The sequence below is a fragment of the Terrapene carolina genome, unplaced genomic scaffold (genome assembly GCF_002925995.2).
Source record: "Terrapene carolina triunguis isolate 2854851 unplaced genomic scaffold, T_m_triunguis-2.0 Scaffold179, whole genome shotgun sequence".
In the NCBI taxonomy this organism is placed as follows: domain Eukaryota; kingdom Metazoa; phylum Chordata; order Testudines; family Emydidae; genus Terrapene; species Terrapene triunguis.
The window spans coordinates 3,721,183-3,746,227 of NW_020664530.1; the positions used below are offsets into that span (position 1 = coordinate 3,721,183).

The 25,045-nt window shown below is 44.9% G+C and overlaps 1 protein-coding gene across 1 annotated transcript; it reads left to right on the forward strand.

Annotated features, from left to right (window-relative positions):
* The first annotated feature begins 554 nt into the window (after positions 1 to 554).
* On the forward strand, positions 555 to 12,919 carry LOC113406997 (vesicular, overexpressed in cancer, prosurvival protein 1-like). The gene is made up of 3 exons (XM_026654028.1): positions 555 to 715; positions 825 to 961; positions 12,472 to 12,919. Exons 1-3 carry the CDS (start codon positions 555 to 557, stop codon positions 12,651 to 12,653), a joined length of 480 nt encoding a protein of 159 aa, XP_026509813.1. The 3' UTR covers positions 12,654 to 12,919.
* The last annotated feature ends 12,126 nt before the right edge of the window (positions 12,920 to 25,045 follow it).

Below are 25,045 nucleotides of genomic sequence, written 5' to 3' on the forward strand. Positions count from 1 at the left end.
AAATCTCAGCCATAATGTTCAGGAAAAACACTTTCAGATAACAGAGCCAAAAGGGAATTTATGAATGTTGGCTTGGTGATGCTGGGACCAAATTCTGCTCTCCTTTACACCAGTTTAGAATTTGGCCCATCGCATCCAGTGGTCTATGCTGCCACGCAACTTTTGTACCTTCAGCCCTTCTCTCCATCAGCCAGAAGGGAGCCTTGCAGAGCAAACCTACTTAGCATCTGGGCTGAGAGAGGAGTATTTGTGTTGTTCAACAGTGACCCCTCTGGTCAGTTTAAGGAATGGCATGGCTATGCTCCAAAAAAATCCCCTCTGGTACATCTTGTTCCACAGAAGGGGCACATGGACCTAAGTCATTTATTTCCATCAATATTATTTGGAATTCTGATTCAAGCAAATCTTAGGTGAGGTAAAGAAGTGGCAGAAGGGGACAGATGAGCCCATAACCCCAGAGTTAGGGGAAGAAGACAGTATTCTCCCAGCTCTGCTGGCCTAATCACTATTGTTCCTATAAGCTAATAAGAGAAAATACAGTGGAAAACTACTATATGAACAAAAACACTCCTAAGAACAAAATCTCCTCAGTCACTATAGAAATATCAACTACATGCTGCCATACACAGGTATCTCAGCTTGTGCAGTCCTGCTTTCAAGGAATAATATTTTCAGAAAATCCTGATAACAGCATATGGGAGCTGATGGTTAAAGGGTAATGATCTTGGTTTCTCTTATCTATGAATTTTTGAATAACCCCAGCTCCCTGGGGCCCTGCATTTAGATGGATGCCAAATTTGACTTTTCCTCCTTCTTTTGCTCAGGTTCCTTCTGATGATGGGCGTTCTGTTCTGCTGCGGAGCTGGTTTCTTCATCAGAAGACGGATGTACCCTCCACCGCTCGTAGAAGAACCTACTTTTAATGTATCCTACACCAGACAACCAGCCAACACTGCAGCAGGTCAGAGACTACTTATATGCTAGCCTAATTTCTTCTGTGTGCACAGGAAATATTTAAAAATCGTGTGATTTTAGCTAGGAGTAGTTTAATTCACCACAGGTGACGTGGGTTCAAATTCTGCTTCGAGTATGTTGCACCATTTGTGAATGTACACCCAGTACTACTGAGATCCAGTAGGCTATAAGAATGGGTCAGACCAATGGTCCATCTAGCCCAGTATCTTGTCTTCCGACAGTGGCCAGGTGTTTCAGAGGAATGAACAGAAAGGCAATCACAGTGCTCACAATTCTCTTTCAAAAGAATTTTTGCATTTCTTTTACTAATCCCTTCTAGAGAGTTCTTCCTCCACTGGTTTTATAACTTATCTCCATGAATGCAAACAAGATAGGAAAACAGTTAATCACATTGCAACATACGCAGAGCAATAGGCAATGCCACATTAGCAATGATGTTCCTCTTTTATATGAATAATAAGGAACAGTTTCCCAGAGTTGGTAAAATATACTAGAAAATACCTTTGCCAGAATGAGACAACCAAACATTTTCCTTCTGCGATACTACCTAATTGTTGCGTTTCCATTTTTGCTGTGCCCTCCGTGTTATGGAATACTGCTTTAGAAGTGGGAAAACGCTACTTCTTCCTTATCAGTCTGAGCATTCTTCAACTGTCAAACAATGATTTTGAGGAAGTCTGAAGGATCCGTACAGTAGTGGATCAGCTGGTCCCTCCATTCTCCCCAGCCTACCCCTACCCTGTCCCACCAAGAGAGCCCTTCAGAGGGCATGTGTGCTCTGAGGGACTTCTTGAATCCTGTCCCCTCCAGTTATGAGACCCTCTCTAGCTGCAGATGATGGGTCTGCATCTGTACCTAAATGCACACCCACACATAGCTGTCACACACTGGCAGCCACAATGGAGACACTTCTATATACACACCCTGCTCACTGCACACACCACTCCATATCCATGAGCATCAACATACCCGGTGAAGAGATTTCGACTCCTCTCCCCCTCCCTAAGGGTACATCTACACTGCAGGTACGGGTGTGAATGGCTGCTCATGAAGACATACCCATGCTAGCTGTACTCTAGCTAGCTCAAAATAGCAGTGAGGATGTGGTGGTGTGGGCTTTGCATCACTTGCACAAGCGAGTCTGTACCCAGGAAGGTCAGACAGACTTGTGCACCCCATGCTGAAGCCCAGACCGGTACATCCTCACTGCTATTTTTAGCAAGCTAGCTAGAGTACAGCTAGCACAGGTACGTGAATGCGAGCTGCAAATCACACCCCCAGCTGCAGTGTAGACAAACCCTAAGACATCCCTATGCTCCCAACTTGGAGTACATTGCCTCACAGCTAGAGCTGACTGCAGGATGATTATTCCATTTCTTGACAGCTTTCCAGGTTTCGAAATTTGTTTTCGTTCTGCATTGGAATGAAACCAAAACGTTTCCAACATTTTCACAAAACAGATATTGTGTCAAAACATCTGTCTTCGGATTGGAAAGGTCAGGGTTTCATTTCTCTGAAAGTGACTGGAGAGTCCACCCTGAACCTCAGAAACTTTCCTGATGAAAACTTGGTCAGAATTTATACGTCTTTGTAAAACATTTCAGCTTCAACGAAGCAGCATATTTCAATGGAAAAAGGTTAGTCGAAAATGTTCCAACCAGGCACGTAATCACAAACAGCAGGTCACACAGAGAGCTTAAGTTCAGACTTTCCAATCTCTCCCATATCCTATTGCACACAGATACACTGCATAAGTTCTGGAAATACCCCTGCTCAGTGTTATCCGGATCCTTATGCATATGCATACATATTCTCTTTCAGTCAGAGATCTAACTGCATCATATAAAAGGATACCCTCACTCTCAGACTCCCAGACACTCCCTTTTATTTTTATTTTTCTCTTTAAGGTATTTCTTTCTTTCATTTGTTACACGTATTAAATGCATAGGACATTTCATTCAATGTGAAAATCACACACACTTATTTTTTGTTTACCAATCACACATTTCCCTAGTGAGATAGTTTAGGTAGTTCTTGCCTGAGATGGTAGGAAAAAATAAAAATAAAAATTATTATAAGTCTTGGAAATAACTCAGCGGTTATATATAAATAGGGAGCATCACATGGCTGGATTGGCAAATATATTAAATGGTTCTTAATGAGCCACACATGGCAGAAGTCATGTGGAAATAGAAAATAGCTATCTAGTTAAGTCTTTTAATGTCCTAGTTATGCCACATAATTTTAATTTTTTTTTAAAAGTCTTAAGGTCTGATCTAAAGCCCATTGAAGTCAATGGGAGTCTTTCCCGTTGGCTTTGTTGAACTTTAGATTAGGCACTTAATTTGTAAGTGCTTCCTCAGTCTCCCTCATATGAGTCTCAGTCCCAGCGACTCTGAATTCTTCTGCATTTCTGACCATGTCTGTCCTTCAAAATAAAGCACACTTAGGGCCTGCGAGGTGCTAAGCACCTATGACTCACATTGAGGGGGGGAAGGATAGCTCAGTGGTTTGAGCATTGGCCTGCTAAACCCAAGGTTGTGAATTCAATCCTTAAGGGGGCCATTTAGGGATCTAGGGCAAAAATCTGTCTGGGGATTGGTCCTGCTTTGAGCAGGGGTTTAGACTAGATGACCTCCTGAGGTCCCTTCCAACCCTGATATTATATAATTCAGTGGATTTGTGGCTGCCCAGCACCCCATTTTTGAAGGTCTAATGGGCTTGAATAGTTCTGATATACTAAGCAATAAAAGTAAACACCTGGGATTTGATCCTGCAAGAAGGTCAGGATCCAGCCCTTATTTTGCTGTTGGGTTTATTGAAAGTATCACTGATCTGAATACCAGTGTGGAAATAAACTGATTACTATGATGTAGTTGTGCAAGGCATTTTAACAATAATAATTGCAAAATGCAAGGAGTTCCCCCACTCATTGCCCAAGTTCCCTTTGTGGAAGGAAAAGTGAGGAAAAATGCTGAAATGTGCAAGCACCATCTTTGTGGCAAAACGCTTAAGAAAAATAACACTGCTGTAATCGTAGACACAGGCCCAAACACCCCCCTGCACTTTAGGGAAGCTTGGGTTTGGATCCAGTTCCCAATCCAATCTCCATGGCTCGACTCCATTTCTATAATGGGACCAGTGGTTACATTGGATGGAAACAGAGGCAGGAGCTCTCTCATTGCCCAGCAAAGGAAGAGGGGAAGCTGTCTGTGAAGTGCTACTTACCCAAGGCAGGGTGGAGAAGAAGCGCTCCTATCTGTTTGCAGGAAGGAGGAGTTGTGCTCCTGACTTGCTTCTCCTAACCTTAACCCCTGAATGGGCCAAACCAAACACAAGATCCAGACACCCCAAGCTCCATGGATGTTTGGATTGGCACCTTATGGCTTAGGCCCATCTCTCTTTGATACTAAGGGAATAAAAACTCAGTCTGAAAAAGCATTAAGTAGTGTGTAACGCTTCAAGGTGTCTCTGGGTTCCATCCTGTTGTCATACTGAATCCCCAGCCTACTGAGGCATGGAAATGGATGATCAAATGTAAAATCCATGGGGGCTGCTTTCCTTACAGACAAAGCAGGAAGCAAGGCACCAAGGAGAAATTGCTGCTCCTTAACCACTTTGTTCTGTTAACGCAGCTTTGCCATGAAAAAAGGGAGAGAGGAGGAAAGAACTTGATGTATTCCCACAGACAAACCTTGCAAAGCTCCTAGAGGGCATAACTTTTTAATTGCTGAAACCATATTCAATAGATTTTTATTGATCAGAAATTTTGGAGTCCTCATGGATAGTTCCCTGAAAACATCTGCTCAATGTGCAGCGGCAGTCAAAAAAGGTAATGGAATGCTTGGAACCATTAGGAAAGGGATAGATAATAAAACAAAAAATATCATAATGCCACTGTATAAATCCATGGTAGGCCCACACCATGAATACTGCATGCAGTTTTGGTCGCCCCAGCTCAAAAACAAAAATATTAGAATTGGAAAAGGTGCAGAGAATGGCAACAAAAATGACTAGGGGTATGGAACAGCTTCCATATGAGGAGCGATTAAAAAGACTGGGATTGTTCAGCTTAGAAAAGAGACAATTAAAGGGGTTTATGATAGAGGTCTATAAAATCATGACTGGTGTGGAGGAAGTGAATAGGGAAGTGTTGTTTACTCCTTTTTATAACACAAGAACCAGGGGCCACCCAATGAAATTAATAGGCAGCTAGTTTAAAACAAATATAAGGAAGTACTTCTTCACACAAAGGACAGTCAACCTGTGGAACTCATTGCAGGGAATTTTGTGAAGGCTGAAAGTATAACTTGGTTAAAAAAAGAATTAGATAAGTTTGTGGAGGATAGGACCATCAATGGCAATTAGCCAACGGTCAGGGATGTAATTGCATGCTCCACGTGTCCCTAAAACTCCAACTGTCAGAAGCTGGGACTGGACGACAGGGGATGGATCATTTGAAATTGTTTTGTTCCTTCTCTCTGAAACGTCTGGCATTGGTCACTATCAGAGACATGATACTGGGCTAGATGGACCATTGGTCTGACCCAGTATAGCCATTCTTATTCTCTTATGATTGTTCTGATATCTAGAGTTTGAAGTCTATCTCCCATCCTTCTTAATGGGAGTATAATGTCTCTGATTCTCTGGGTACCGCATAGTTTTTCATTTGATCATATATTTCCTGTTGTTCTGGGCCCAGATTTCATTATTGGCATGTGATGAATACAGTACCTTGAGAATTTGACATTTCTTAATCTTACTCTGTGCTAAGAAATCCTGTCCCATAATATTAACTAGACTTGTATTGACTTCAGCTGGAGCTGGATTGGGTCTCACACTTGTCTGTCTTAAAGTGGGGTTGTGAGCTTGAGATGCAATCCAAGAGGCAATACCATTCAGTACATTGTAAAATCCGAGGTGCATTTTACTGTATCTTGGAAGGTTTTAGACAAAGATCTTGATTAAAAATAAAGTAATAAGAACAGCAAACCCCCAAGCTATTTATTTGTAATTGTAGCATACCTGACAGGCAAAAAATCAATGTCGGCAAATAAGTACCAAAACCCCAGGGCGCCAAGAGCAATTTACAAAACACAAAATGGGAGTTGGTTCAGGCCCTGAGAGGAGATAGTTTACAGCAGCAGGTATGGGCTGTTCAGCTTTTCTGGGTGTAATGGCTTAGTTCTCTGGGGGCCAGTCTGCCCAAGGAAGCCTCACAGATGCACCTGGAACAATGTGTGTATTCACCCTGGCATGCACAAATGCCAATTGACATGTGTTCATACAGCATTTGGCAGGCTCAGCTGATAGGTAGGTACATCCAGTGGTCCCTTCTTTGAAAATGTGGCCCTTGCTGTTTTTGTCATGCTGCACGGATCCAGACAGAAGGAAGTTTGATTATTATAGCTGTAAATGCCTGTGATCCGTTGCAGTGTGAATTCTTGCACCACTGTAAGGAGGCGCCATCTTAAAGAGGTTTTTTTACTCAGATTTGGCTGTAATATCACCTTTGGTTAAACTTGCTAATTTTCAGGTAGCTATCACCAGGAATCTAGCTTATTCCCTTAAGAATTAAGGTTTGCTAGAGGGCATTGTGCCAGGGGAGGGGAGGAAGGGCTTGTGGCAGTGAAGTAAATGGAAAGACAGATCTAGCCTTAGTATTGATTCTAGGCAAGCATTCTATCTAATCCCATCTTTCCATTTGCCACCCAGAAAACTCACAACCCCCAGTTCTCCACCCTGTGTATTGTTGTTTATTACTGTAGTGCCAAGGAAGCAGCAGGTGTGGATACACTGGGAGCTGTAGCCGCGGACCTGCACATAGGCGGCTCAGGCATAATGGTCGTTCCTCACTGACCGAAGCAGCAGTGGAGCTCGGCATCTTCTTGAGCGACTGAGCAGCCCTATTCAGGATTGCACTGCTCACCTCCGTAGAACGAGGGGGGGGCTAGAAAAGGTGCCCTAAACATTGCCTGCTTCACCTTACCCTGGCCAGCACACCACGGCTGGCGGGGATCCCATAAAAGCGGTCGAACAAAAACAAAAACAAAACTTAGAGTGACACCGATCACTATTGGCACATGGAATGTGCGCACGTTACTGGACAACATCATGGCAGACAGACCGGAGAGAAGAACAGCACTTGTCGCCAGAGAGCTCGCATGCTACAACATTGACATTGCAGCCCTTAGCGAAACTCGCCTTGCTAATGAAGGACAGCTGTCCGAGTCAGGCGGTGGCTATACATTCTTCTGGAGTGGCCGCAGCAGTGATGACCGTCACGAATCTGGAGTTGGCTTCGCCATCAAGAATCATTTTGTTCGGAAACTTGCCAGGTCCCCCAAGGGTATGAATGACCGGCTCATGACAATGCAGCTTCCGCTTCAAAAAGGAAAACAAGCTACTTTGATCAGCGCATATGCTCCTACAATGACCAACCCAGAGGATGTGAAGGATAAATTCTACGAAGAACTAGATACTCTGCTATCGTCAGTGCACTGCACAGACAAGCTGATTCTGCTTGGCGATTTTAACGCAAGAGTCGGATGCGATGCCGCAGCCTGGGAAGGAGTCATCGAGAAAAATGGAGTGGGAAAGTGCAACAGCAATGGCCTGTTACTGCTGAAAACTTGTGCAGCACATGGCCTTCTGATCAGCAATACGGTCTTCCGCCTTCCTAACCGCAACAGGACTTCGTGGATGCATCCCCGTTCCAAGCACTGGCATTTGATCGATTATATCATCATCAGGAGAAGGGACAGACAAGATGTCAGGGTTACAAAAGCTATATGTAGCGCTGACTGTTGGACGGATCATTGGCTCATAGTATCCAAAATGAAGCTCCGTATCATGCCAAAGAGACGACTACAAGGCTGTAAGGCTCTCAAAAGGATCAACGTGTCGAAGCTGAAGAACAGCCGCATCACTGAAAATCTAGCGGAAGACCTAGAGAATGAGCTTGCTGATCGTCGTATTGAGGATGACGCTGAGAAAGACTGGGAACGATTCCGCAACACTGTCCATACAGCTGCATCGAAGGTATTGGGGCCCTCCACATGCAGGCGGCAAGACTGGTTTGACGAAAATGATGCAGAAATCCAGGCCTTACTTGCTGAGAAGCACCGCCTGCATTGTGCATATCAAAACGATCCATCCTCGGCGGCAAAGAAGACCGCCTTTATCAACGTTCGCAGAACAGTACAGAACCGATTGCACAAAATGCGGGACTTGTGGCTGAGCGCCAAAGCAGATGAAATACAGGCATATGCGGACAGGAACGACTTTAAGCAGTTTTATGAAGCCCTTAACACACTCTATGGTCCACAGTCTTCTGGGAGCTTTCCCCTCCTGAACTCTGATGGTACTGTGCTCCTTACAGAGAAGACGCAGATTCTCCAGAGATGGGCTGAACACTTTGAAGCAATTCTCAATCGCCCCTCAGTCATCAATGATGAGGCCATTGACAAGATGCCCCAAGTTGCAGTCAATGACTCCATGGATGCTTCACCAGAAGAGGACGAAGTGAAGAAAGCTATCAATCAGCTGTCAAGTGGCAAAGCCCCAGGGTCAGATGCCATACCAGCAGAGGTGTACAAAGTCGGTGGACCCGTGCTGCTACGGAAACTCACTGAGCTGTTTCAGTCCTTCTGGAGGCAGGGAACCATTCCACAGGAATTTAGAGACGCGTCCATCTTGCACCTCTATAAGAGGAAGGGCAATCGCCAGGTATGCGACAATCACCGTGGAATCTCGCTGCTTTCTACAGCGGGGAAAGTTCTTGCACGGGTTCTGTTGAACCGATTGATTACTCACCTGGAGAAGGGCTTACTGCCAGAATCACAGTGTGGCTTCCGCAAAGGTCAGGGGACTATTGACATGATCTTCGCTGTGCATCAGCTACAGGAGAAATGTCAAGAGCAGAATCGTGAACTCTACACAACTTTTGTGGACCTCACGAAAGCATTTGACTCTGTCAGTCGCCAGGGCCTGTGGAGGATCATGTTGAAATTTGGCTGTCCAGACAGATTTATACGAATGGTACGTCAATTTCATCATGGTATGATGGCTCGTGTCCTGGATGACGGTGAAACATCTGAGGCCTTCCTAGTCACCAACGGCGTCAAGCAAGGGTGTGTTTTAGCACCCACTTTGTTTAGCATGATATTCTCTGCCACTCTGACTGATGCCTTTCAACACTGCACTGAAGGAGTAGGCCTGAAGTATAGAATTGATGGGAAATTATTCAATCTGAGGCAACTGCGTGCCATCACCAAGGTGAAGGAAACTGTACTTCGAGACTTTCTCTTTGCCGATGATTGTGCTCTGAATGCTAGTACTGAGCCAGAAATGCAAGCCAGTATGGACAAGTTTTCAACTGCATGCAATAACTTCGGTCTCACTATTAACATCAAGAAGACTGAGGTCATGCATCAGCCAGCTCCCCACGCTCCGTACTCAGAACCGTCCATCACTGTAAATGGACAGAGACTTCAGACAGTGGACCACTTCACGTACCTGGGCAGTACTCTTTCCCGAGCAGTGTCAATTGATGATGAAGTAAACTGCAGAATTGCTAAAGCCAGCTCTGCATTTGGCCCATTGCGTTTCAATGTTTGGGAACGTCGAGGGATCAGCCTATCAACGAAGCTGAAGGTCTACCGAGCAGTGGTGCTTCCAACTCTGCTGTACGCCTGCGAGACGTGGACTGTCTATCGGAGTCATGCACGAAGGCTCAATCACTTCCACATTTCCTGTCTGCGAAAGCTTCTAAAAATCAGATGGCAGGACAAAGTGCCCGATACTGATGTCCTTACTAGAGCCAGTCTGCCGTCAGTTCACACATTGCTGATGAGAGCCCAGACCAGGTGGGCCGGACATGTTGTGAGAATGTCAGATGAACGCATTCCTAAACAGCTCTTCTACGGAGAACTCACTCAGGGAAAGCGCTCCCATGGAGGACAAAAGAAGCGATTCAAGGACACGCTGAAGACCTCTTTGAAGTCCTTCGAGATCAACACCACCACATGGGAAACCTTCGCACTGAACCGTTCAGCATGGCACAGCCTCATTCACACAGGCAGTAATACCTCTGAGGCGAGGCGTATTGCTGAGGCTGAAAAAAAGCGTGAGCTGTGCAAGTCCAGAGCTGCTCGTACATCATCGACAGTGCCATTACATGTTTGCCCGACGTGTGACAGGACGTTCCATGCCCGAATCGGACTGATCAGTCATCTTCAGACGCACAAAGCCTGATCATCGAAAGAATGAGTTGTTGAGGTCTTCATCGATAACGATGGACAAACATCAGTGCCAAGGAGCTCCAGTATCCCATTGTGCTAGACACTGTACAAACATAACAAAAAGACAGTCCCTGCCCTAACATGTTTACAATCTTAGGGCTTGTCTACACTACCGCGGTAGTTCGACGGCTGGCAATCGAACTTCCGGGTTCGATTTATCGCGTCTGGTGTGGACGCGATAATTCGAACCAGGAAGTGCTCGCCGTCGACTGCGGTACTCCACGTCAGCGAGAGGAGTACCGCGGAGTCGACGGGGGAGCCTGCCTGCCGTGTGTGGACCGCGTCTGAACCGCGGTAAATTCGAACTAAGGTATGTCGACTTCAGCTACGTTATTCACGTAGCTGAAGTTGCGTACCTTAGATCGAATTGGGGTGTTAGTGTAGACCAGGCCTAAGTATGCGACAAGAGACAACAGATGGATATAGACAGATCAGTGGGGGAGTACAAAGAACAAGGAGACAAAGGTACATGTACATGGATACATGTCTGTCTGGCAGACTTCCAGGGTCTGTGGCTCCCAGGCAGCCCTGGGGTCCCCCAGCTGTGAGGCATGTGGACTGCTGCAGCACCAGGTGGACACACCGGTAGGTATCCAAATAGGTTTCCAACAGGACTTTGATGAAATCGAACCAGCTCTGCAAAGCGATTTGATTTTACTGAATCTGCAAATTTCAACGGAAAAAAATGTGTCATTGGAATTTTTCCGACCAGTTCTAATTACTGCAGTGGAGAGGTGTTGTGGGTGGGGCACTGGACTGGGACGTGGAAGCCCCTGTTCCGACCTCTGCAACTGGCTTGCTGAGTGAGCTCAGACAGATCCCTTCACATCTCTGTGCCTCTGCCTTCCACCTCCAAGCCATCATCTGTTTAGATTTAAACACTTTGAGGCACCGACTGTGCAGGGGTGCTGGAGCAATGTGTATGGGGGGGAGGGGGGGTGCTGAGAACCATTGAACCAAACTGTAAACCCTGAATATAATGGAAACCACTTGGAGCACCTCCCACACCCTTGGTTCCAGCACCTATGGGACAGTATGTTACCCAGTCTTTTTACAGCACCTAACATCTCAGCTGGGACCTCTAGACACTACTGTAATATAATACTGATATAATACTAATCATCATATTTTCCAGGCGGTAGCTTGGTGTTTGACTAATGATTCTTTTTCATCATATTCAAAACGCTGCTTTTAGTGATTTACTCTCCTTTGTCATTAGATGTAGTGATTTATTAATATGTTCTTTGATATGACTTTGGTTCTGTTTACACTTTTTTTCCCTTTGAGCTAGTTGAAGTTTTGTGCCTAAATGAACTGACAGAATGTCAATGGCATCAAAGTTTCCTTGGTGCTTAGAGCAACCATGTTTGTTCTCTGTTCTCTCTGGCCTACACTAATTGCTAATGTCAAAGATGTTGCCATTAGGTTAGTGAAGAACCATAGAACAGCCTTATTGGCAAGCATGTTGGAATTAACTGGGCCCTTAATGTTTCCTGATCTGAATGTTGTTTCTTGGCTGACACAGCTAAGTACATTGATGTGTGATCTAGGGTTTCCATCTCATTTTTCTTGGGGATCTTGGGGATTTATCCTTGGGGATATGTCCTTACTGTATTCAAACAGTATCCGCAGGCAAATGAATGTAGAGTACATGCATGTCGGTTAAAGGCTATGAGTGTAGGTTGAGATCCTATGGTGTATTTTCTCTACAAAGTGAATTTAGTGCTCCTAACTGGTGCAGGTTCAACAGCCCTGGAAACTGAACTCTTCTATCCACAGAAGAAGCAGTGAGGGGGCAAGCATCCCCAGTGCTCATGATCTGGAGAAAGCACCTTTAGGGGGTGAAAGGTAGTTCCATCTCTGGGTCCATTCAGTCCTTCAGTTGTCTTCTGAGACTCCCAGCCAGGGTGCTAGTAAGTGTGATGGTGAATTGTTATGGTGTCAACAGCTGTCCACTGGACTGAGATCACCAACCTCATGTGACTGGGCAGCCATGAGATGGAAACAACCTTTGGGCATTGTCTTGGCCATGTATCACATACTCCAATTAAAACCTACTATGTATTATTTGCCTTTAGAGAAGAGCATATTTGTGCTTTCCTCAGCACTGGAGCAGCATGATACTAGCCTATCTGTTTGTTACATTAATTTACAATGCAACGATAAATTTATATTTTCTCTCCATTTCTTTTAGGATCACAGCAACCAGGGATGCCATACTACACGGATCCAGGAGGACCTGTGATGAACCCCATGGCTATGGCTTTCCATGTCCAGCCCAACTCCCCGCAAGGGAATCCAGTGTACCCACCTCCGCCCTCTTACTGCAACGCACCACCACCCCCATATGAGCAGGTGGTGAAATCCTCCACGTAACAACTCTGCAGCTCTTTTACCTGACTCTGTGAGAAGCAGGTGCCATTGCAAAGTGACTGGGGTAGAGGGCCTCTGCCCTTCTGAACACTTGCTAGTTCTCTAACTCTCCCTACACACACTCCCCATTAACATTACTTGCAAGGGATGATTTTTTTTGTAGTAGGGGGTGAATTTTCATTTTGATGTATTCAAAACTAAAGCAAGGTCTTTTAAATGCTTTTAATGGAAACCTATATTTAAATCCAGTACGTTTTCCCTTTATTTATTGTTTCAAAGATGCATATTAACGCATTGTGGCAAAATACGGTAGCAGCTTTATGCAACCACAAAGTGATGCACGCTCTCCTAAAACCCAGTAGACGAATGTGGTTTTCTACTAGAGTAGAAAGGAGAGAAGGAGTGAGTTGGAGGAAAGAGTCAGGGCAAGATATTTATGAGAAGTGTGATCACCAACCTCATGGCCTGTGGTTTTCTAGGAAAGCTCTGTTCTGAGACAAAGAAGGGGGACAGGATGTTATGGAAGCCATCGAGTGAGCGAGGAAGTCGAGTCATGGCAGTGGGTTCTGTTTGGAACAAGTCCCACTTGAGAACTTCACTTCTATAAAAGGTTTGGGTCCAAGAAATCGTGAATGGGCAGGTCTGCAATGTCTCCACATGCACCTGGACTCTGAACTTGCCACCTTAAGCCTGGCTCCTCCTCTCCTTCTGACACTTTCTGGAGGGCTTTTGTTGTTGTTGTTGTTGCCAAGGATAAGATTGTAAAATATAGTTGATGATCTAAATGTTAGACTGACCTGTGTGTGGCGGGGAAAATGTTATCAGCTACACATCTACACTTGTAGAGAAACTACTTAGAAATATTTCAATACACAGAAGAGTTTTCTGCCCTAAAGTTAAAATGGAAAAAATGGGAACTTAGGCCCAGAACCTCAAGATATTTGGGCACTGAATTTCCATCTGGGCCTTGGGTCCCAATCTTGCTCCCTTTGAAGTCACTGGGAGTTTTGTCATTGACTTCACTGGGTGATGACGGGTCCTTGTTGCATTCAGGCATGTTAGCTCACTGGATTTGGTTACGGTCTTATAGCCACAGAGAGAGCACAAATGGGTGTTGTCTTCTCCAAGCAAGAGATTTGAAAATCTTCTCTTAATGATGCTTTAAGCGCAATAACTTACTGGGATATATGTTTAAGGGTTGCTTCTGAGCCTAATGCATGGACACTTTGGCCATGCAATACCACTTGCAGACAAGTCCCTGTGCATCATGCTGAAAATGTCCCCCATTTGTATTTGCCTCATACTCCTGGGACATTCTTTGAGTGGCAGTGGCCACTACCCAACATCTTCGAACAAACAAAACCTTTTCTCCTGAGGTATTTATGAATGGTTGTTTTTGCAGACATTTTTCCACTTATTTTGATTGTTTCCAATTAAAGTGTGGTGTTTTTTATTGCTGTTTGAACTGAAGAACCACCTCAACTATGAGCTTCTGGCACAAGACCTATAGAAATGTTTATTAACTTCCAATTAGTTACACCGGTGCCATCCCACTGGATGCCTGAGGGTGCCCACGTGTAACTGAGCGCATACTGCCAAAAATCTGCATTGCGCCGACGTAGTTGAGGGCATTATTTAGCCTGCAGAGCCTTTATCACTGGTGATGATTTGTGAGAATTTGGTTCTCAGAGCCCAGGTTGAGTTTGCAGGGCTAACAATCAGAGACCAACATCTTTTTGCTTGTAAACTAAACAACTTCAGTACAGAAAATACCGAGCACTAATAAACCCGGGAACGCCCCGTCCTCTTTTTAGTCCCTTTTCCGAGTGGAACTACCCTTCAAAGGATCAAATCCAGCAGTCATAACTCAGGTGGAATTCCTATTGAGAATAGCCATTTGTGTGACGTCTAGGAGAAAATACTTTCTGGGCCCACTCCAGTACAATCCTGACAGACTCTGGGAGGAATTGGCCTGCTATAAATACACTGAAATTGCATTCATTTGAATTGTGTTACATTTACTAGAGCCCAGTCTGGGACTTGAGCTAGAATCCTTAAAGTCACAGAAACACATTTCATAGACTCCAGTGGATCATTTCCAAGCAGTCTTAAGGGGCCAAATCCCAGTTCCACTGGAGTCAATGGGAGATTTGCCATTGATTTCACCTGGATGAAGATTTGGCCCAAAGGAAAGGATTAAACTTGTTTAGCAAATAAAATATAAGCAGAGCATTCCTGCCAGGAGCAGTGGTAGCATTTCTGTTAGCCTTTGCACTCGATTTCATCTTGGCATATAACTATTAGTCTTGCTTTCAAGAAGAAATAAATGAAGGGATAAAGATGACATCAGGTTAAAAATACTAAGCTGTAAGGCTGGGTTGTTTTTGCATTTTCTAAATACAAAATACTTTAAAAAGGCTTGTCTACACGAACATTTAGTTTGTGGCAAGCTGAAGCGTGAATCTATCCTGTGTTAGCCTGCTGCGTCAAAACTGTCCACATGGATCCTGCTGATGTGCAGTAACAGTTCCTTAGTACACTTTGATCTTCCTGGCTTTGGAACAGGAGTAGGTCAAAGGGCATTAAGGAGTTGTTAGTGTGCATCAGTGTGGGGTAGATTCCCACCCCCAGTTTGCTGAGAATTAAATGATCAAATAGACAAACCCAAAGAGTATGTTTCTAAGCCTACTTACACTGGTGTAAACCAAGAGGAACTCCAGTAAAGTCAATTCAGTTCCACTGGTATGAGATTAGAACCAGGCCCTGTGTTTCTACTTGCACTTATAGTACAGTCCATAGGAAGTTAAATCAGATCGTATCCGACCATATTGTGTTTTAGAAGTGTTGAATGTGACATTCATATCCATTTATCTTTTTAGGGTAAAAAGAGACACTCGTACTTACTGAGAGTGTAAGATTTCACAACACATGGCAAAGCTCATTCCTTTCTGTAGTGCTGTGTTTAGTGCTATATTCTAACATGAAGTTTGACCTGATCTCTTGCTTATCCCTACAGCCTACTTTGCAGATTAAAAACCAATCAAAGTCTAATATTTTCTGTTGTTCTTTTTCGCAAACTTAAAAGGGAGTTGGCTTTAAATAACAAACTAAACTTCGTTAAACCTTCTGTGTGATATTTTTGAGTGTCCTAGTATGTCCTAGACACGAAAGGCAAAATTCCTCTCAGCTCCACCCAACTGATCTTGACTAAGATAACCTACCTGAACCTAAATTTACTGTAATCTCTTTATCATTGCACGTCTCTTGCTAGCACCCGAGGTGCCAGATCCTGCAAACACATATGTGCTTAACTTTAAGCAAGGAGGCTTCAGTGTGAGTACCCGGGGGCTGAAAATTAAGATTGCACATAAATGTTTGCAGGATTGAGGCCTAACCACCGACTGGTGAGATCTCCTAGTTGCCCATATCGTTTTTCCACACAGATTTACGTGCCTACACAGAATATTGGAGGGGAAACCTGCAGTGGAGACCTGAGAGGAGACTCTTGCACTTAGCGAACTCTCCTATTGCAGTGTTACTCATGGGCTTAATAGATCTAAAGCCAGAAGGGCTCATTAGATAAGCTAGTCTGACCCGTACAACACAGGCCAAAGGCTTTCATCCAATTCCCCTGCATTGATACCAGCATTGAGAAACACTGAAGAAAAAAATACTTTTCAAAAGTATTGCAGCAATAGTATCGTTTTCTGAGGATATTACTGTTAAAATATTCTTCCTGGCCGGGGCCTGTAGTAAGGCTACAGCAGCTACTTGTGGGTTTGCGATGCAGGCCACATGAACATTTCAGATATATGTATTACATGATTGGCCCAATTACCTGCATAGCACAATTGTACGTATTTTCTAAACTAGTGTGCACACTAACTGTAACGCTGCCTACAATCACATAATATGGCTCTGTATACACTGTATTTTTTTTTAACTTAATCAAGGGATTTTTTTTTTCCTTTAACAGACTAGGCCTTATGATGTGAGCAAATAGGTGTCGTTAAACCCTTTTATATTATTAAATGTGTCCAAGAGAACTGATGTTTTCCTGATAACATTGGGTAGAACCCTTTTCCAGTGGACTCTTATGCTGTATATTGAAATTCAACTTCTGGTGAAGTTTTTCTGTGATCCAATTGTTTCCTTTATTAATGTTGGTGGATTATAACCACCTCTTACAATGAAGTCAAACTCCTGGTCTAGTGAAGTCGTTTGGTACTTAATTGAAAACACAGCAGCACTGTGGGTAAATCTAGGAATTATTTGCAGATTGCTTGCATGCTTTTCCTCTGATATGCCTCTTCCTTTGGGTTTCTAGGTTTTTTTGTTTCCCTTTATTTTAGTTTTTTTTTTAAAGAAAAGGGTGGTGGGGGGGGAAGAAACCCTGTAACTTTTGATAGGGTCATGTTTCATATGTATTCCAAATAAAACTGATCTGGGTGTGTTTATTGCTTCTTTTGCCCAACGTGGTTTGGGAATTGTGGCGGGGAGGGGGGGGAGAAATTAGTCCTTCTTCTGCTTGCGGCTTCTGCTGTTATCTTAGAATGGGTCCACTAGAAAGTTCAATTTAAGTTGCATTCTATTAAAGCAAAATTAAGCAAGACTGCAGAGAAGGGCAATAAAAGTGATTAGGTAGCAAGAGGGAGGGATGCACTTAAAGGATTTATTTATTGCTAACAGAGAGCTGAACATGTGCTCAGTTCTATACAAAACAAGAACATAGAGGCCCAGATGTGCCAAGCTACTTAGGCAGGTTTGTGATCCTATCTCCAACCTCTTCCCTCTGCTTAAGACTCTGCATATTGGTTAAATGAAAATAAAGGGCTGTGAGCCTCGTTCTCCTTTGCCTTGAATGGTCTGCAGTTGTTTATCTCACAGTAAAGGGAGAGAGCATTTTACTTCAATTTTGCATCAACATAAATGACAGTGAAAAGTAGTGAGTAATCAGGGTCTCCAGGGAGTTACATGATAAAAGCCAAAGGGCCTGAGTGGCTGCTCTGCTACATGAATTCTATGCTTCTGTAATTCCACTGCAGTCAACTAAGTGTGGTCCGTCAGGCCCTATAGCTTTGTGAAAGGGTGTAAAGAAGTGACCAAGGTTGCTTCAGGAAGGTACAATAAGGATTGCAGGGATGAAATTAGGGTAAATAATGAGATAATGCTGAATAGGGAATGCTCCCTAAGAGTGAGCGGCTGTAGACTAGTTTCCTATGTGAAGAGTTGAATACTCCAGCTGGGCATAGAACCTTTAACGCACGACTGGAGAAAGCACTGGCTAGTGCTGGCTGAGAAATGATCCTACATTTGCCTGGAAGACCTTTTCCATGTCTGACTCCTGTGATTCACTGAAATGATCACAGTTCAATGCAGGTGTGCCAGCAAAAGCTTACTGCTGACCAATGATGTGTATGCTCTGGTTTTAGGCCTCTAGCTGAAAAATGAGCAGGAGTGGGGCTGTGCATTGATGCTGTGAGCAGCAGCTGCTCCTGCATGACAGGAAAAGAAATGTTATGAATAGACACTTAGGGTTAGATTCACAAGGAGGATTTGGGCATAGCACTGCTCAACTTAGGCGTGAGGTGTGGGCCAGTGTCTGGACTTAGGCATCTTGGTTCATGCCCACGAAGCGAAATGGAGGAGCCATAGGGTATGTACAGGTACGGTGAGGCAGCAGCTCAGGGGAAGAGGAGGGATGAGGATCTAAATTTGGGACCTCTGTTCCTGAAATGGCAGTTAGGCACTGAAATTCCATCGTAACTGTAGCCTGTAGTGGGATTTACAAAAATTGCTTGATGAGGTCATTGAAATCAATGGGAATTAAGCGGCTAACTGGATTAGCAGTTCTGAAAGTCCCACCAGATTGTTTGCATCTTTAGGAGCCTAAGTACCTTTGAAAAATGTGCCCCACACGTGTAGCTTGGCAAAGCTGTGACCACACGTAGGAAAAGGGTAAGGGGGCCCAAATGTGCTTATAGGCTAACAAGCAGCTGAAGCGTGTAAACAGCAATAACAAAGTGGAATCACTCAGGGAATAACTAGAGCTAGCAGGATGAAATTAAACTTTAGCTTGAAAAGAAGCGGGAGCTAGCCTTCCCTAAGGAAAGCAAGGATTCCAAAGTCTGAGCAATGAGGCAAACCTGTGGCACTCCTTCCCCACAGCTAAACACAGTTGTCAAACTTACATTTTTCTACCAAGCAGTTTGCAGGACTCAAGCAAGGCCTCTGCCTTCAGCCATCCGACCAATGGTGCATCTACACCAGAGCTGGGAGGAGTGGAAATTTGGATGGGCCCCGACTTTCGGGTGGGAGGGCAATGACCGACCATGGTAGCTTAGCACTTGAGTGGAGGGGGGTGGGGCAGAGGCCAAGGGCTGGCATTGGGGGTAAGGGGCAGGACCAAGGGAAGCGCAGGACATGGGTGAGGCAACAGCACTGGGGAGTATAGCAGAGCCTGAAGCTGGGGTTCAGGGTGGGACGGGGGCATGGCACCGACTCTTACCACTCAGCAGGCACCAGAAAACAAGACTGCTGGGGCCCACAGGCTGCCCCTGTGGGCAGGGGGTGGAACCCTGCTGGGGCACATGCTCTGCCCATCCCGCCCAACCATGTCTTGGTGTCCAACTGCCCAGCGCTCCATGTCCCTTTGGCCTGCCTGTGCCGCGGTGTCCGTTCTGCACCGCGCGCTGTTGCCCACGTCTTTTGTGGGGGGAACAGGTCTGGGTGGGGTGAGCATGGGGGCCGGAGCAGGGCCAGGTGCCTAGGCACATTACTAGGTATGGGCAACACTACCTCCCCCCACTCAGAGTTGGGTGGGTCTAGATGCTATGCCCTTGGTGCTGCCCAGCTTGGGGAGACATACGTGAGCTAGCATGTAAAAATAGCCGTGTGAACATGAAGGCACAGCTAGCAGCCAGAGCGCGCCATCCAAACGAGGCGAATGGGCCTGTAGTCCAGCATAGCCTGTGCTATCACAGCCACACTATTTTTAGGCAGTAGGCGCAGTCATAGCCCCTGTATGTCTACCCAAGATGAGAGGCCCACCAGCTGTGCCGCGCTACCCCACAATCCAGCTCAGCTAATGCACCAAGCTTGCTCCAAGTGACGCACTAGTGGCTCAGGTCCCAAGCGCGTATCATGTTTGGCCAACGCTGATGGCGCAAGGCAGATTCCTTCACCATGGCATGCATGGCAGGCCTGGGGTTGAAAAGGCCCAAACTGGGCTATGGGAGTGGGTGAGCACACAGCCAAGGTGTACCTGCCTCATGTAGGAGAGAGCCTGCACCTCAGTCCTGGGTTTGAAGCATTCATCGGGGGAGTCAGTGCCAGGAAGGAGAGGGCTTTAGGATGGTAAAGATGAAGATGGAAATTTGAGGTTTGGGTGTGACGCCAACTTGGCTAGGAGGCAGCCAGGTGGCGAGGGGCAGAATTTGACAAGCAGGTTTGAGGGCAATTAGAACTTTCTTTTTTGGGAGAGGGGGTGAGTCAAGGTGGGTAATAATGGGTGTGACAGAGGCAGAGCTGAAGCCTGAAGAGGTGGGGAACTGCATCACCCCTTTTTTGTTGGTTATGCACAACCCAGCCTAAAATACCCCCCCCCCCCCCCCCTTTTTTTTTTTAAATGCTAGCGCCTTACCTGATCTCATAGCTATTGGCTGGTCGGGCACAAAGGCATCTTTAAGAATGTTGGTGTTAGTGTGATCACATTTGGCTTCAGCACAGGTGATGGAGAGGGCGTGTGTGTATACATATGTGTGTGTGTGTATATATTTTATATATATATATATATATATATATATATATATAAAAGCATGTGTGTGTGTAAATGAAAGGGGTGGAGGTGGGGGGAAAACAGCAACAGCAGTAAGTTCGTTATAGCTCTTCCCTATCCCCTGCTCGCCCATGGTTGGAGCATTGTCAGGGTTTCTTTAGCCAAAGGACACCTAGGGCATCTATGTGCTGCCTCCCTGCCCTTTGTAAAACATGCTTATTTAATAGATTACCATGTCTTCATTGTTGGGCTCAAGGCAGCTGCTGCTCAGAATACAAATCCCCAGGGTCACTCAGGGCGGTCACCCCACTCAGGTGGAAATATCCCCATCTGGCTTCAAAGGCTTCAACCACGCAGCCTTTTTTTTTTAGACCTGGGACCTTTCCTGCCGTGACCACACACAACTGAGCCACGATAGGCCTTCATGTTCCAGCGAGCGCAGAACTGTCCTGCTGCAGCTACAAACCTGGGAGGCAAATGACATATGTAGGAATCTTCAGGGAACCAGTAATGAACAGCTTGTCAAAGGCACTGTACGCTCTGAACTACATAAAAACTCATGCTCCTGTTTTGCACAGAACATCCATTTCAGCCCCTTAGCCATCTCCCACATTCCATGATTGGAAGGGAAGAGGTTTTGGGCCCATTGTAGATGAAGCACAAAAGCAATCACAATAAGGCATATTCATTGTTAATGGTCCTGACTTCTCATTATAAGCAGGAACATCTGATTCATTGGCTTTGTTTCGTCTCTTGGGGTCTCACAGTTTGGCAGGCGAATGGGGGGGTGACCTAACTGCAGTTCACCTATATGAATGACCTTGATTCTACCACCAAAGGAATACAATGGTGTAACCCTGAAGTTCCCCACTGTGATCAGACACAGTAGGCAAAGCGCTACCTGTGTGGCTGTGTGTAAAGTGGTATGTAAATGTGCTATTCTGCTGTGGCCTACACACACTGTTTGCCCAACTGGATTGGTATGTGGTCTGAAAGCCAGGTCATCCCCCAAACTCGAGAAAAGAAAGTTCTTTAATCACAATACCCATCTGGGACAAACTTTCTTGGGCCTGTGCTGGATTCCTACTCCACCTTTGTCCTCAGCCCTTCACAACCCGCCCTGGGCCCTATGGCTCTCTACCTCACCCCGCGTTCTGTTGCTCTTTGGCCCACACCCAACTTTCACAACCTCGAGCAGGGCCATTAACCTTCCCGCTGAGGTACACTCCCTACCCTAACGTCCCCAACACTACAGCCAGGACTTATGCAGCAGAGGAGGTGAGTAGGCTTTGGAGCACATTGGGTGAGCTCGCCCCATATGCTGCTTGCATACTAGGCCCACTGTCTTCAGGGCACCATAAGAGGAGAAATACTTTTAGTCCTTGTTGCAATGACCTTCTTCCCCTTTCCCTCTTCCAGGTATACTGCAAGTTAAGAGGTCAGTGAGTGAGTGAGTGAGTGTGTGTGTGTACACCTACACACACAAAGTTGGGAGGAGGGGGAAATGGGTGCAAAAGCCTGGGCCAATTTTTCTATTTACCTGCCTGTTACCTAGAGCTGCATGGGGCCCAAACCTGAGATTGTGGAGGGGCACCTGGGGAAAGGCCTGCTCTGGTTGCTGGAGTGGAAACCCCATCCTCGCTGTTGTTGGTGTGGCGGAAAGAGGACTTGCACAGCTGCTGTGGAGGTTCCTCCTTAGTGTTGCTCAAAGTTAGGGTTGCAAGGGGGAAATCTTTGGTCCAACAGGCCCTCCCTCCCCTCTTACTCACCAGAGCTGTCAGCCAAGGGGACTTTACATTTTACTCCCAGCTTCAGTCTTTAATACATGCACGCACAAATAGTGAGACAGTACTAAAAAATAAAAATAAAATAGGCTTCCTCTTTCTTTTAACTTCTGCTAATCGGACTGAACTTTCTCTCACTGCTAATCCTTAAGCTTCCCCCCTCCCAAAGCCACCACAGAAACAATTGCTATTTGAAATAATTCTGCAATGTACATAAATTATATGCACTCTTCCAGCTCTAAGCAAAAATAAAAATGGTGCTTCTATCATACCTTCTATCCAAAGTTCCCAAAGCACCTTGCATGTTAATTAGGGAAGGGCTATAGAGAGGGCAAGCAAGTTCATCAGAGACAGGAGCGTCATAATGTTTTGCTTTGTTTTCTGCTTGTGCCAACCACCATCTTCACCCTTGAAGGAGCAGTTAACATACTTTTGCCACAGAAGAGAAGCGGAAAGTCCCTTCAGGGCCCTGATGCTAATGGAATTGTGAGCACCAACTGGCAGGAATGCGCCTCTGACTACTAATGAGATGTGCCTGAGCTCAGCCTTCCCTCTCTCACTCACTGGCCTTCCTCTGAACTATAATCGCCAACTTTCAAGATTGATTGCAATTGAATTATTGCTAATTTACATCAGTGCAAATGAAAGAAAAATCAGAACAGGTGTTAATCTGGTCACTGCTTAGGATGGGGTGTCAGGAGCTCCTTAACGTAAGTTCTTGCCTAGGTCATAGGAAAAGAACCCTGTGCTCAACTGCTTTGTAAAGTCCGTTTACCATCTACCCCCGGGACATATTACATACACCCTCGATTCAACTGACCTGCACAGTACCCTGAGCCCTTGAAGACACCATCTTCTTACGTGGCAGGATGATACTGATTTTACACACACTTGCCGTTTCACTCTCCCAGCCGCTCTACCCCAAAGTCTAGAACAGGCATGACCAAATTTAACCGTGGTGTAACTCTACTAACTTCAGTCATCTTTTATTTGGGCTCCATTTGTCCTGTTAAGTAGTAGATCTAATTTAATTTAATTAGTTATTCTTCGAATTAAAATTCCTATTTAAGTTCATGTCGGGGAAAAGACAGCAATAGCAGTGCCTGTTGTCTTTGGAATTCCACCAGTAGCGTCTAACCAACGCTACCATTTCATTATCAGTTGACAAACAGACAATGCAGTGACAAGTGAATTTTCAAGCCCCACTACTTGTTATGCTATTGTGGAAAACAAACTTGGGAGGTGGAGCCATATATTGTTCAGGAAGCAAGTAAAAAAATATGAAACACAAATGACCGGGTGGTGCTGTTTTAACTAGAACCTCCTTTACAGGGCATGGACTGCTGCAGTGGGGGCTGGCAAAAAAAAAAATCTTTAAAATTGTTTGCTAATCTTGTTCTTGAAAACAAACAGTCTATAAACTAAGGGCTAGTCTTCACTGCGAACTTACACTGGCATAGCTACTGCTCTCAGGGATGTGAAGAATCCATATCCCAAAAGACACAGCTATACTGATGTAACTGCTGGTATAAACTGTGCTGACCTACCTCTCAAGGAGGTTGATTTCTTACATTGACAGGAGAGCCCCTCCTGCTGTAGCATTTCAAGTGTAGACGAGCCCAAATGGGTACATTTTCAAAACACTAGATACAGATTTAACTGTGTGATTCCAATTATAAACTGTGGAATTTGTGCAGCTGAAACTCCACATAATACACTGAAAAACCATCAATAGGCCTAGTGGTTATTTCTAGTCAGGGCTTCAGCTACAGTGGAAAAAAGACAACGCATAGTCAACCTGCGGCTCTTCACACAACACAGCCAACCTGTGGAACTCTGTTGTGAAGGCCAAGACTACAACAGGGTTCAAAAAAGAACTAGATAAATTCATGGAGGATAGGTCCATCAATGGCTATTAGCCAGGATCGGCAGGGATAGTGTCCCTAGTCTCTATTTGCCAGAGGCTGGGAGAGAACGACAGGGGATGGATCACTTGATGATTTCCTGTTCTGTTCATTCCCTCTGAAGCACCTGGCATTGGCCACTGTCAGAAGACAGGATACTGGAGTAGATGGACCTTTGGTCTGATTCAGTATGGCCATTCTTATTTTGCGAGGCTTACATTAGATTATTTGCATACTGGCAAGGGACATATGCTGCCCTTGATCCAAGCATGCAACTCTTATTGATGCCAACAAGAGTTGTTCACACCACCTGAAGGCAGTATATGGAATATAATAATACCTGGCTCTTATATAGATAGCACTTTTCATCAGTAAGCCTCAAAGCATTTTCTAAAGGAAATAAGTATCATCAGGGCCCTTGAGAACAATTATGGCAATTATTGCTCCACGCACATAAGCATGATTTTATACACTATTCTCAGATCAGGCTAGGGTGAAAGGCATTTTGGATTAGAGAGTTTTGTTAAAAAACAACAACATGATTTTACAATGAATCTTTCCTTGAAGAATCTATCGACTTAATATATAGAACAAGGGGAGATGGAAAGTAGGTTAAGACAAAACTGCTCTGGGATGATTTACAGTAGATAGTTTTATACTGCTTAGGACTCTAAACAGGCTCAGCAATGCTGAGACCTCCAATGTCATTATGGGGCAGGTTATGATTTCCTATTTCATTCAATATAATTACAAACCCCTGGAGCAGTTCATCTAACTGATTAGCTGGTATGGATAGTAAATCATTCCCATATACTGAACAGAATGTGCATACAGGAGAGAGGTTTTTACAAGTTACCACCAAACAAATGGGCTTTTACTAACACCACCAATGAACAAAACCACCAGCACTTTTTTTCCCTCTCTACACAA